The 15510-nt window shown below is 37.2% G+C and overlaps 1 protein-coding gene across 1 annotated transcript; it reads right to left on the reverse strand.

Annotated features, from left to right (window-relative positions):
- LOC132181259 (anthocyanidin 3-O-glucosyltransferase 2-like) lies at window positions 1-1578 on the reverse strand. The gene has a single exon (XM_059594388.1). It carries the CDS (start codon window positions 1509-1511, stop codon window positions 75-77), a length of 1437 nt encoding a protein of 478 aa, XP_059450371.1. The 5' UTR covers window positions 1512-1578; the 3' UTR covers window positions 1-74.
- Window positions 1579-15510: the final 13932 nt, after the last annotated feature.

The raw sequence follows: 15510 nt of genomic DNA on the forward strand, positions 1-15510 counted from the left end.
ATTAGGATGCATTGATAAAGGAAAAAAACAAAAAGAGAAAACCTTGAAAGTTGAAAAGGTGCATCAATCTTTCACTACAAGGTTGATTCAACATTGTTTCCCAGCATACTCTCAATCAACCGTCCAATTGAAGCAAAAGAAGATCCGCCGTTCACTACCGCCTTCCTACTCTTTTCACTCATCTCTTTCACCCTCTTCCTCACCTCACTCTCACCGTCCATCAAACACTTGACTGCCTTTTCAATCTCCTCCGCCGCCACAACCTCACCACCGCGCCTATAATCCATTTTCAGCTCCACAGCTAAACCCAGATCCCTCACCATCTGAAAGGAATTGATTTGCTGCTCCGCGTAAATCGGCCACGCGGCAATAGGCACGCCATGCCACAGGCTCTCCAAGATCGAGTTCCACCCACAATGCGATACGAACCCTCCGATTGCCTTGTGGGCCAGGACCTCAACTTGTGGGGCCCACCCACATATCATTCCGATTTCTCTCGTCCTTTCCAGGAATCCTACGGGTAAGACCTCCTCGAGATTCGGACTATCCGACGGCGCTGCAACCTTCTCACCTGGCGGGGATTCCAAACGCACGGACCAGATGAACCGGTGCCCACTCCGCTCGAGCGCAAGCGCGGTCTCCTTCAACTGCGGCGCACTGAAGCTCCCCAAGCTCCCAAAGCATAAGAACACCACGGATGATGGAGGCTGATCGTCGAGCCACTTCCTGATCTTCTCATGTTCCGCCTCATTCGCCTCCGAATTTATCTCACCCTTGAGGTTAATCAACGGCCCAACTCCGTAAACAGGAGGGATCCCATCAGCCAAAAACGAGCTGAACGCATGGGATTCCAGCTCATGAAACGAATTGACGAGAATACCGTTGGCCTCTTTGCACTTTCTACCATGGTAAACCATGGAGATATAGCCACCTTCTTTGTGGAAAGCGAATGTAGGCAAAACGCTAGAAGGAACCGGATTGACATAACTCGGCATGACTGACTCAGGATCCGACTCACTAAACTCGATTCCGACCTGGTCATGCCGTGTCGGCATGTAGAGCAAGAAGCCAAGACAGGCTGCGTTACTAGGGAAGAACACATAAGATGGGACACCAAGCTCATGTGCCACGTCGATCATGGCGCTGCAAAGAATATCCACCACCAACGCAGCAAGCGGAATCGAATTGGATAACACACTGCTGATTATAGCTTCTTTGACATGGGATTTGTGGCTTTCAATGAAATCGGTGAAAAATTTTTCCAGAGAGCTGAGGAAAACCTCTCCCGGAGGAGGATCTACTGGGGGAAGAAGAATACATTTTATGCGGGTGTGGGAGGCAGCGATTGATTGAATGAAGGCATCCAAGATGTTCGCCAATGGTGGCTTTATGACGAGAACGGTGATGGAGAGACGATCATCCCGTTCAAGCAAACACTTTGCAAACTCGATTAGGGATACGAGGTGACCGACTCCAGGGGCAGGGACGAACACCATCTCTGCTCTCTTCATCTGTCAATCTTAATTAATTACTTGTTGCGACGTGATCGATGGTCCCCCTTTTATATTATCTTTGATGTAGTGCGGAATAATAATAATCTTTTTCAATAACTTGTAAAAGAAGAAATGAAAAAGGTTTTTTTTTGGCCAAAATAAATGAAAAGGTGGGTAGATTATAAAAAGGGAAAAAGAAAAGTGTTATGGTCGTATTGATACTTCGGATGAGATGTCTACTCTTTGCCTAATTGATAGGATCTCTTTAATATTCTCAAAATTATTGATTATTCTGTTGATATTTTTGTTAATTTTTTTTTAATATTTTTCATAATTATAATAATTAGATATTATTGCAATCTCTTTATTTTAAGTATTATTTTATAATAATTATTGTCTTAGAACAAGTTACTTTTTCTATAACCCGTAAATGGTCATAAAAAATAAAAAAAAATTAAAAAATAAAAGTTACTTTTTCTTTTTCTTTTTCTGAAACGCACATGTAAAAGCTACTTAATTATTTTATCAATTTCAAACAATGATATCAATTTATAAAGATGTTTTTCTTTTTCTTTTTAGGGAACACACTTATAAATAACTATAGAGTAAAAGAGTAAAAATTATCTTACTCCTAAAACTACTTAATATATAGTATATGACAATTAAACTATTCCTAATACCACATGAGCAATGATAGGGGCCATGTTTTTTTCTTTACAAAATTGATGTGACTTTTAAAATTATCATTAGATTTGAAATTAATTCCTATTAAATTTTGATATAATGATACTTTTAAAAGTTACATTAACTTTGAAAAAATAGAAGATGGTATATAGCCACATTAACTCCAATTTATAATACATGGTCCCTTATGGTTAGATAAACACTAGAATATTAGTTTGATTCCCACAACCGAGATTCTCATATCCAATTATTGGGTTTTCTTAACGTTTTGATAGAATTTAGTTAAAGGGAACATTATAGTTTACCCCCTCAAAATTGTCAGCGATTTGCAATTCCACCTCCAAAGTTTCAATTTTTGCAATCCACCACCCTAAAGTTTCAATTTTTTGCAATTCAGGCATTCCTTCAGTCAAAGCCGCTGTGACTGACGGAACAATGATCACGTGCGACACACGTTATCACTTTATTGGGTTTTGTGCCCAAAATACCCCCATCAAGTGGTTACACCTTGACCCACGCCCAAACCCAGCTGACCCACGCCCAAATCCAACTGACCCACGCCCCGACCCTGCTAACCCAACCCCCAACCCAACCCAACCCAACCCAGACTTAAACTTAGTTAAAACAGCCAATAAACAAAACTGAAAAGGTCTGGAAAAACCCGGCACGCACGAGGGAGGGGAGGACGTTGCTGAGTCACGAGCGAAAAGGACCCGAGAGAGGTAGAACCCACCTCCGACAGCCACGCGACAAGCTACCCGACACCCACTCAAGATCAACCCAAAGTTTGGAGCTTTGCGCATTTGTGTACGATGAGGTAAGTTTTTGCCCTTATTTGATTCGTAAATTTACACCGAAATGTGTAGTATCGTTCTAGGGTTTTTCGTAAATTGGGGTTTTCTTGAGGGGGTTTTTAATTTGGTTATCTCTAACTCTGTGATGTTGATTTATTGTTAACAAATTTTTATTTTCTATTGTATATTGATTTATTGCGAAGAGAGAGAGAAATGATGGAGTATACCTCAAGTTCTGGAGCTTCATCTTCACCGCAGAGGCTTTGTTACTGTGAGCGACCGATGGTTGTAAAAACAGCTCAAACAGAGCACAATTTCGGGAGGAGGTTTGTGGGTTGCGAAAATTACAAGGCACGTTTTATGTTTATGATGAGTGTTGCGAAAATTTGGGCAAGTTCTTCAAACACGTAATTTCTTGTTTATGGTTGTAATTTTTGTAGGGTGTTCTTTAGGGTTTAGGGTAAGTATTGATAATTTCTTGTTTATGGTTTTAATTTTCGTTGTTGGTTATGTGTGTTTAAGTTGAGTAGTGATGGTTGTGGGTTCTTTGTTGGGTTATTTTAGGGTTTAGTTATTTGTTATAATTTGTTTAGGTGTGATGCTTGTGTAATGGTTGAAAACCAAAATTTGGGCAAGTTCTTCAAACTCTTTATCCATTTCTTGTTTATGGTTGTAATTTTTGTAGGGTGTTCTTTAGGGTTTAGGGTAAGTATTGATAATTTCTTGTTTATGGTTTTAATTTTCGTTGTTGGTTATGTGTGTTTAAGTTGAGTAGTGATGGTTGTGGGTTCTTTGTTGGGTTATTTTAGGATTTAGTTATTTGTTATAATTTGTTTAGGTGTGATGCTTGTGTAATGGTTGAAAACCAAAATTTGGGCAAGTTCTTCAAACTCTTTATCCATTTCTTGTTTATGGTTGTAATTTTTGTAGGGTGTTCTTTAGGGTTTAGGGTAAGTATTGATAATTTCTTGTTTATGGTTTTAATTTTCGTTGTTGGTTATGTGTGTTTAAGTTGAGTAGTGATGGTTGTGGGTTCTTTGTTGGGTTATTTTAGGGTTTAGTTATTTGTTATAATTTGTTTAGGGTTTAGGGTTTGAACATGCCATACTTCTCGCGCATGGCTTCTATTGTCAATATATAAGAGCATCTATAAGGTTTATGCATTTTAAAATTTTATGTATAATGGTTAGGCGCGATGCTTGTGTAATGGTTTAGGGTTTAGGTATCAAATTTTATGTGTAATGGTTTTTCAACTACACTATCATATTCGATAGTGTAGCGTCGAAAAAAAAAAAAAAAAATTGATTGTGAAAAAAACTTAACCATTTACCTATTTTATATGTAACTATAAAAAAATGGGTATGTGTAATATTGTATGTGTTTAGATTGGTGATTAATATTTGTTTACTATTTTATAGATCAACCGAGATTGTGGTTACTTTAAATGAGTTGATCCTGAGCTGTGTGCGAAATGTAAAAGGGTTGGAACTTGGTTCTGGCGAAAGCACCAAAAATTGTTGTCAGAAGCAAAGCGGTGTGAAGACATGGTTCAAGTTGAAGTCAGTAAGGTGAAGGTAGAAATGGAGAGAGAAAATCTGTGTTTGAAGGTAGAAATGGATAAAGAAATTGCCCGGTATCATAAGGAAGTAGAGATTGGGGAGATCAAACTCCATGCAGTTAAGAAGAATTACCAAACAATTCTTGCGTGTTCCTGGGTAATTTGTTTAAGTGTCATTTTCGTTTTGTTGTTTAGATACACTTCAAGTGGTCCGTATGAATGCAAGCTTGGCCGTTTGAAGTTTAACTGAGGTCTATGTAATTTTGAGATGACATTGTGTTTTTTTATGTTTGTGTTATTTTGGGAGCACAATGTGGTATTTTGTAACATAAGTAATTGTGGGAGCACAATGCCGTACGTTTTAGAGCCGTGTAATTGTAGAAGCTTATTTGAAATGTAATGTACTTTTTAATGAATTTATTAGTTGCTATGACTGTAATTTCCTGTTTTATGTATACATGAATTGCGTGTATGGCATGTCACTTGGGTATTTTGAGTTTTATTTTTTACCTTTTAAAAATAACATTTATCATTACAAGTGGTGCACCTTATTAAAAAAATTCTCCTCGGCCTTTATAATTTAAATGGGTGTTATAATGACGATTTACTAGAAAATTGTAACGCACGTGCTTGACAATTCCACTACCGACTTGCAAATTATTGAAAAGGAAAACCTTTAATTCCACAACCGAGTTGAGAATTATGAAAATCTATACCCATTATGAAAGACATGAGATACAAATCAACTTCACCACATCTTAGATTTGTGGCATAGGTACAAAAACATCAACCAAAAAAAGCCTTCGATAATTGATCTTAGTTTATCAGTGCACAATTTGGTAACCAAGCAGTAATTTTGTAGTCTTTTAAGATATTCTAGTCCATGGGCCAACATAATCACACAAGCACGCACACGGATCTTGCAGGCATATATTATGAAAATTCAATAATACAATCATTTAAAACCACCAAATGCAAAGCCAAGATTGTTATGACTTAGCGTGAGATAGATCATCAACCAACCCCAACCCCAACCTTGTGCATAACCCTACAAATAATCATTTCAAATACGCAAATCTAAAGCAAAAATGACTTAAAACGAGTCCCAATAACACTATAAATCATGGAAACGGAAAAGGAAAACATCGAAAACATAAAATAATCTTCAACAAATAATTAAGCCTACAATACATCCAGAATTTCCATAAAAAATGTCCACATTTCCAACCTACTTCCAACCAAGTAAAAACTATGTACTTCCACATCTTAAACAAAAATAAATCTACAACAAGTAATTACATGCATACAATACATTCACAATTTCCATAAAACAAATGTCCACTTTTTTTCTTTCATCTACTTCCAACCAAGTCAAAACTATATACGTTCACATCTTAAACCAAAATCAATCTCCAACAAGTAAGTAAGCCTGCAATACATGAATAATTTCCATGTAAATATCTCAATATTTGTATCCTACTTCTAGCCAAGTAAAAAGTATGTACCTCCACATATTAAACAAAAAAAAATCTGCAGCAAGTAACCAACCAACACATTCACAATTTCCATACAAAAAATGTCCACATTTCCAACCTACTTCCAACCAATTCAAAACTTATCTGCAACACATTACCAACTTCCTACCACATATGTTGTTATTCAAACATATATCCAACAACCAACCACATATATTGTTATCCATACACATTACAAATGAAAATCACATATATTGTTATCCATACACATTACCAAAAAATGAAACATATCAAAACCACAAAAAACACATAAGGCTAATTGTCCATGACTTTACGGCTTCCATTGTGGATTGAGCCGTTTTCTCTTGGCTTCCATAATTTCAATACCCTTTTCAACTGTTGTTGCAATGCGTTTTCCTTTCAACTTAGCGATATTATCAGACTTTGCTACAGTACCATCAGCATGAGGAGGTGCAGCAGTAGTAGGTGCAGCTATACCACCTTTGCCTGCACCACTTCTGCCTGCAATACTTATGCCTACCCACCTCTGCCTGCCCCACCTCTGCCTGCAACATCAATGCCTACACCACCTCTGCCTCCACCACCTCGAATTGCAAATCCCCTCCCCATTTTAGCCCTTCTAGGTTCACCACCCATAGTTTTCCGTCTAGTTCCACCACCTCTAGTTCTAGGCCCTGTATATGAAGGTTGGGTTCCAACGGGGACCTCTTCAATGAGGTCAATATGTACAGGAGCTCGGGTCAGTATACTACAGAAAATACCTCTAATCCTATCAGATGTACGAGTCCTTGATGCAGGACCTCCTGTGACCATTACAAGAATTTCAAGGGCATCTTCTGTACCTTCCACCCTGCCCTATGTTGCAGGTAAGGTAATTCCTATCCCGGGTTCAAAGAGGGCGAGATCGGTATTTTGGTCTTCAACAGGTGGAGGTGTTGCTCCTCTTTCAGCTCCAAATCCAGGGGGAGGTGTGTGCTCTCTTTCATCAACAAGTCTGGGGATTACAAATCCACGTGGAGCATGTGTAGGCTGAACTTTCCCCTTACCCTTCTGCAAAAACAACAAATGAAAAAAAAATATATATATATATAATACAAAATAAATAAGTACTAGATGGTAGCAAAGATGTTATATGTCATATTAGGGTTTAGGTGAATAAATGTACAAAGTAAAGACGGCTATCATATAGTTAAGTACCTTGAGTATGGTGGATGCTTGTGGACCAGTGGTTGACCCAGATGGTGTATTGTTCTTGTTCAAGTCCTCTTTATTCTAAACAATACCATAGAAAGTAAGAACAAATTATGAACTAATAAAAATATACCCATTATGCGTTGGGTATGAGAAAACCTACTACTAAAACAACATAATTTCTAAGTACCTTTACTGCATTTGATGACTGGCTGGGACCACCACTACCACTACTTTTCACCGCCTTAGCTTTCTGCTAACATCAAATGTAACAATTGTCAAGTGACTACATTTGCCTACAAACCGTAAAAAAATGGCAGTACAAACGCCTAAAAATGTCTACCTTGCCCACAACACGTGCCTTGCTTTTACCAGTTGTTCGAGTATTGGACCCAACACTTTGTGACTGCATAAAAAATTGGAAACAAATATTAGCATGTCATACAAAGTCTAAAACAAGCTAGTTAAAACCAGGTTATATATTAAGGACGATTTAATAGGGCTGAATAACACTTACACTTGCTGTAGGGGGGGTATTAAGCTGACTTCCTGAAGATTGATTAAGTGGACAGCTCCTCTTATTGTGACCCAAACCAGTACACTTCGCACATCTCATCCTTGCTCCAAATTTCCTAATTCGGTTAGGATTTTTGGGGTCCCTACTCTCATTAGGAGCCCTCTTTCTTAACCTCTTTGGTCTCCCGGGGGCCACTCTAATTGTAGGTAGTTCCAAATGATCATGTCTGGTCTTTATCCATTGTTCCTCACTAGGCATTGGGTAAATTATTGGTGTATATGCCTTCTTGTATGTCTCGATTGTGTAACATTCATCAACATAGTCCTCCGGATTCCCACAATCATAGAGTACAGTAGCAAATGCATGGGGACAGGGGATTCCAGTGATTTCCCATTGCCTGCAACCACATCATCTTCTACGTAGGTCTACCACATACTGTTTGTTGCTGGGAGCAGAAACCTCAAACATTCCATTACCAGCATAGGTTGCAATGCAGTCCATTGCATCCAACCCAATTGCCTCCAATTTTTGCACAATCCTAGGGCACAACCTCCCTGTCAACTTCGCAATCCCTTCCCTCTTAGCCTGATATCTCCTCAACAACTTTTTTCTTATCATTTCCAACATTGTCAAAATAGGCTTGTCACGAGCCTTGAGGATGTATGAGTTGAAACACTCACAGATATTGTTCACCAGCAACTCACACCTTGGAGCTTCATTAAACCAAGCCCGAGACCACCCACTGGGGTCAAGCTTGTTCAAGTAATCGTATGCATCCTTACTAAGTTTCTTCAATTCTTCCATATAAGTTGTAAACTCATGTTCAGTGTATGCGGTTGCTGCAGCCCATAACTGCTCTTTCAATGCCAATCCTTTATGACCCTCCAAGTCTCTGAAGTTGGCATACAGATGCCTAACACAAATTCGATGATTCGCCGTTGGAAGCACTGACTCTAAAGCTGGCATGAGACCCTGCACAACAAATTCATAATGCATGAAAAAATGACCAAAATAATAAAATTATTTAACAAATTTGTTTAAGTGTGATTTGAAAATTATGAGCAAAAATTAAATGTAACATAACTTACCTTTTGTCTATCCGAAATAAATGTTGGTCTGCAGCCCCTTTCATGCACTCCAAGATTCGAACACTAGGGTTTCCAAAAACCATGTCCAAGAGTCCTTAGTCTCAGCTTCGACAACAGCAAATGCGATTGGGTACATATTATTATTCTCATCCCTTCCAACAGCAGCTAACAGTTGTCCCTTGAATGACCCTTTCAAGAAGCATCCATCCACCCCTATGACAGGCCTACAACCATCCAGAAACCCCTTCTTCATTGTAGCAAGAGAAAAATACAGCCTTCCAAACTTTGGAAGCACATTTGGGTTTGGCCTGTCAACCTTCATCATCATACTGCTTCCCCTGTTCGTTTGTCTCAATGTCTCGCAATAATCCCACAGGTGACCATATTGGTCTTCAAGCTTCCCGTATATTTTTTGACATGCCTTGGCCCTAGCCCTGTACATCATACTTGGACTCACATCCACTTTCCACTTCTCCTTCACTTCATGGGTTATGACATTCATGGGCATATTCGGCTGAATTCGAACCTTCTCAATCAACTTGTTCGATATCCAAGTTGAGTTCACAATGGAGTTCTTGTATTGCCTACCACACACATGTTTAGGCTGCACAGATCTTATCTGAAATGTTTGTTCATCAGAAACCTGCCTTGCATATACTCGGTACTGACACTTGTCATCCCTACACACAACAATAGACTTTCTTCTTTCATTCTTTTTGAACCTAATTTCCTTGCCCCTCAAAAGATTGTACTCTTTAACAGCTTCTCAAAATGTTTGTATATTTGGGAAAGTCATGTAGAGATGCAGCTCTGGGTTAACTAGGTCCACTCGCTGAAATTTGGGCGTTTTTGTAGATGTCCCTTTAGCTTCCTCATCACTACTGGGTGGTGACTCCAATATGTCACTTCTAGTCATTTCAGAGTTTGTGTCATCATCATCTACTTCTTCAAATTTTTCATTTTTCTTACGTCCACTTTCGGCCTAATAGAAGCATCAGTTCTATGGGCCTCACCATGGTTCCCATCTTCTTCATCACCTATTTCTTCCTCCTCACCCTCATTGTCATAACCGCCATCACCATCACCATCACCATCACCAACGGTTCCAGCTTCACTAGTTCCTGCTCTGGTTGCTCCAGTCCCAGTATCGCCTACGTCAACATCCACATCAAATAAATCCTCATTATCACTGAGTTTGCCTTTCCACCAAGGGTCATTGTAATCAACCCTTCCCTCCTCTTCATCATCATCTTCTCCTTCATAATCATGAACATCACCATGACCCTCCCCAAAACACACAACATACAAATGCACAATATATTGCCCTTTATGGCAACCAACCATGAACAATACGTCGGCATCAGAGCTGATTAAATGCAAACCACCCATTAACGTCTTATCAGGTTCTCTGAAGTATATTAGATCCCCTGGCTTGTAACCGTAGTCTTTACAAATATCTTCAAGCTCAAAAAAAGATAAGGTGTCAGGATCATACCCTTCACCATGAACAGTAACTTCTCCCCCCACGTAATTGCAACCACAACTTTTGTCGAATCTACCGCCATACCTAACCTCGAACACTAGATTCAAAGACAATCTAGAAAATTAATGAATAAAATGTATGAGAAGCGGCTTTAAATAAGTTTACAAATATAATCATTGCTTAAGAATGAAGTTATGCAAATCTAAGCTCAAACCCTAAAAATACATGCAAATATTTTGGAAGCAATACAACCAAGTGATAATTCAAATATTTGTTAGGGTTAGGATTGTGTAGCATGGTGTCTTGTGTGCACATGACGTAAATTGGAGTGTCCCATCAATAATATGAGTTATAATACTACATTGACTGTTAGAGTAAATGATTTTCAACATTGCATGGAATCTGATTTGATTATGTAGCCGATTACTAATTAAAGCGAAATCTGTCAAAATATAGACATGCATAATAGAATAGTCAAGCTTAGTCAATTACATTAGAAAGAAAAGGAGAAAAAAAAAAAAAGGGAGGAAACTTACCTAATTAAATGATTTTAACCAATACCCCTAAATCGCACTTATTGAAACCTCTAGCTCAAAAGACCTAAATGGTATAGATTTTACCTTATTATTTATCACTATTTATTAATGAAATACTAAATATTGTTCAATCCAAAATGTCTATCATTTAATTTTAAAATAATGATTGAGATTTGAATATCTTAAATTTTTGTATCTATTTTTGTAGTTTATACTGAATACTGCAGAGGATGGAAATTGATGCATCTTGCATGGCATGATTTGATTAGGTAGAAATATGAACAAGAAGACTAGATCTAAACGTAAGAAAAGATATGCATCCCTTTTTAAAAATAACAATAATAATAATAGTGCATTAAATGATATCCTCCCAAAAAGTTGAATTTTCTAAACAGGATCAAACAATATAGGAAGATGGAGAATTCTTTTACTGGGAAACAGATGAACAGATGAACAAAATTACCCAACTATCTCCATTGCAAACAATTATCTCACTTGCAAACATGCATGGGTGGGATTAAATATATGACAACATTACCCAATTTTAATATTTTTTTTTTAAATAAAGAAGAAGGTCAAATTAGAAGGAAAAGATTATTGAGATATCGACCTATAGCTTAAGTGAAGTTTGTCTTTAAAATTTGGTCGGGAACAAAAAAGAATAAAGAAAAAAGAAGAAGAAGTACATAGAGAATTCAAGTGGTCAGCATGATACATGTAGGCAACATTAACAAAATGTCTTATTCAATAGACTATAAGCTACAGAAATAAAACCGTCACTAGAAACCGATTTATGCTAAGTTAATGCTAATCGTCCCCCAAGTTGATCAACCAACACACTAAGCTCCAACTAAACCTGAACAAACCAAACCATTTTTTAATTTTTTTTTCAAACATGATATTATTTCCTTTTAAATGGTTCTTCTAATAGAGGGTCTCAAAACTCTTAATTACCTCAAACTACATAATTTTCAAGTAGTATTTCTATAGACATACATATACATATATAATGACTACTAGGCCCTGCCATGTCGGCATAGTAAGATAAAGGTATAATATTAATTACTCATATTCTAGAGCATAAGTTAAATTGGGGGACATATTACTAGGCACCACATTCTACGAACATAAGAAAAGAAGTTAAGAACTAAGAAGGCCTCTATAATTTTTTAAGCTAGACGTATGTTAATACCACTTGTAGAGAAAGTAATAAAATAAATTCTACCCAAAAAGTTTAGACAATTGGCTGGAAGGTTTCATGTCGGCATGTTAATCAATCAAGCCAATAAATAGTCTCTTAAAGAACATGGGCGGATGCATTCACATGCTCCTGCGTGGGTCACTGCAACTACATACACACATACAAGAAAATAATTTATGTGAAATTTAACATCTATGACTACCTTTATAATTTATCCATTCTATGTGGACTATTATTGAGCTTGCTGTTCTCATAAGAACCATTAAAAATGCAGATGTGAAACGGATATAGAAGTACATGTGATATTAATACACACAAGAAACCATGAAATAAAAAGCCCTAAGAGTGAAGTGCGAAGAAAGAGAAATTGATGAGGGATTAGTTGCATAGGGTCATTGTAATCAAACCAAACCATTTTTTAATTTTTTTTCAAACATGTTATTATTTCCTTCTACTTTCAAATCCAAATATCTCACTTGATTAATAAAAAGAAAAAGGAAAGAGACAACCTTCATCCATAACCACCAAACCCCATGCCAAACTCTAATGGTTTATTGGAAAAAGATGAACAAAATTACGGAATTATTTTAAAACCCTAAACATTTATCATCTCACAAAAACCCCAATTTACCGAAAACCCTACTTTCAGGGTAAGTCAGTTAAAATTCTAAATCCAACAAGATTATACACTTTGAGGACCACTTTTGTTCACAGGACAAGATTATGCACTTTGGGGACCACTTTTATTTGCACGACAACATTATACACTTTGGGGACCACTTTTGTTCCAACACAAACAACCATGTTCACCCAATGTTGCAATAAATCAATATACAATAGAAAACAAAAATTTGTTAACAATAAATCAACATCACAGAGTTAGGGATAACCAAATTAAAAACCCCCTCAAGAAAACCCCAATTTACGAAAAAACCCAAGAACGATACTACACATTTCGGTGTAAATTTACGAATCAAATAAGGGCAAAAACTTACCTCGTCGTACACAAATGCGCAAAGCTCCAAACTTTGGGTTGATCTCGAGTGGGTGTCGGGTAGCTTGTCACGTGGCTGTCGGAGGTGGGTTCTACCTCTCTCGAGTCCCTTTCGCTCGTGACTCAGCAATGTCCTCCCCTCCCTCGTGCGTGCCGGGTTTTTCCAAACCTTTTCAGTTTTGTTTATTTGCTGTTTTAACTAAGTTTAAGTCTGGGTTGGGTTGGGGGTTGGGTCAGCAGGGTCGGGGCGTGGGTCAGGGTGTAACCACTTGATAAGGGTATTTTGGGCACAAAACCGCATAAAGTGATCACGTGCATCGCATGTGATCACTGTTCCGTCAGTCACAGCGGCTTTGACTGACGAAATGCCTGAATTGCAAAAAATTGAAACTTTAGGGGGGTGGATTGCAAAAATTAAAACTTAGGAGGCGGAATTGCAAATCGCTGACAACTTTAGGGGGTAAACTGTAATTTTCTCTTAGTTAAATTATAATTCAACTGAACTTGAAGGAGTACCTGCTATTCCTATTATCTCTTATTATCATTGATTCTCAATCAGATATTATTATAATTACGTTCTGATAAAGTATAGAATAAATAAATAATAATTTATAATATAACATACATCTTTTGAATAGGTCACTGATGACGCAACCATTGCAATTATTTGTTGGACCACATGCACGGCATGTCAATTGAAAGGAAAAAGATTCCTAGAATATGAAAAGATACCCAAAAAAAACAAAAAAAAAAAAAGTTCTCTGAACAATTTGTCTAATATGGTAGGTTATCTTTGATTGGGTCACTTATAACGTCAAGTAATTGGCTGGAAATCTCTAAGTCGTTGGTTTCAATTACGGGTGTAAATGAGTCAAGCTTGAGCGAGCTTTTTTTGTTTGGGCTTGCCTTGTTTAAATTTTACTCGAACTCGAGCCGAGCTTAAGGACGAGCTAAAAAATTGAGCTCAAGCTCGAACTTATAATAAGTCAAGACGAGCCGAGCCAGTTCATGAGCTGGCTCTTATATTTAATTTAATTTATTAATTTATTTTTTTATTATAAAATTAAATTTCAAGTATTCTTAAACGGCTCAAGAAGCCAGCTTCCATATGAGCATTTGCTTAGTCTGGCGAGCGGACTATGGAACCCGAGTCAATACAGCAAAGCACTTAGTTTCGAAGAGAAAGGATATGCATCATTTTATTGTAAAATGATGCTATTAGAAAAAAATAATAATAATAAAAAATAATAAAAAAAAATCATCAATTTTTAATATTAATATGAGGAATTATGTGAATACCACCAATTCGAGTTTTATACGCTCACGAGCTTAGCCGAGTCGAGCAGAGCTAGCTTCGTTTAATATTCAAGCCATGATTCGTGTTCACAAAATGCTTCATTTAATATTCAAGTCGAGCACGAACCAAGCTTATGCAAGCCGAGCCTAATCTCACTCGCGAGCGGCTTGCTCTCTTAACGGCCCTAGTTTCAACTTTTCAATGCCGTAGAGTGATGGGCTGCCAACTTGTGAGGTCACTCTCTAATTTTTACTTTTTCCTTTTTTTTTTTTTTTTTTTTTTTTGACAAGTCCATACAAGAGGGGGGGAGGGGGATTCGATCTAGTGACCTTCACTTAATTAGGCGTGGTACCAGCCGATTGAGCTACCTATTTTTATTTTAAAGTTTTGGTCAAAAGATAAAAGTCTCCGATTCACCAACAAATACATTTGGGGCTTAGAAAAAGCCAGGCTTTATCCGGATATTTCAGCGGTAACCTGAAATGCCTAATTTTAATTAGGGCCAATAATTTTTTACATGATCTATAAATTTAACACAAATTTAACATGAAATTAAAGTTTAAGGTTAAGAGATTGGATTAAGGTTGGCTTATATATATAATTTTATATCTATATTTCAACACGACTAGAACCCTATAAGCAATATAATAACTGATAATTTTTTATAAGACTCGCGAACCCGACACGAATTCAATACAAAATTAGAGGATTAAGATTGAGAGATTTGACTCATTTAATTAAATAGGTTAAATTAGAGTTGACATATATAATTTTATACTTATACTTTAACACAACCAAAAACCTAACATGCCAACGAATTGTCACCCATAATTTTAATATGACTAATGCCAGAAGGCCCTCTGTCCCTCTTGTGTTACTCAAAAAATAAGGTAACTTCTAAATTATATTTGATCAAAATTTAATAATGATCGATCACAAGCTTAATAGTAATTTTAAAAGTCACATTATTTTTAAAGCGACCAAAAAAATTGTTGAGTTGCAACAATGTCACTTTACTCACTTGGATGGCTTTTAAAATATGTCTTGCGGTGTGTGATTTCGAATGGTATAAAAGGATTTGACTTCCCTCACTGGACACCAATTAGTTTTTGGATGAGATGGTCAAAGGCGATCCAACAAATAGTATCGAAGTCAGGGTCATGGGTTTGAGTCGCGGG

This window comes from Corylus avellana, chromosome ca5, assembly GCF_901000735.1.
Source record: "Corylus avellana chromosome ca5, CavTom2PMs-1.0".
Lineage (NCBI taxonomy): Eukaryota > Viridiplantae > Streptophyta > Magnoliopsida > Fagales > Betulaceae > Corylus > Corylus avellana.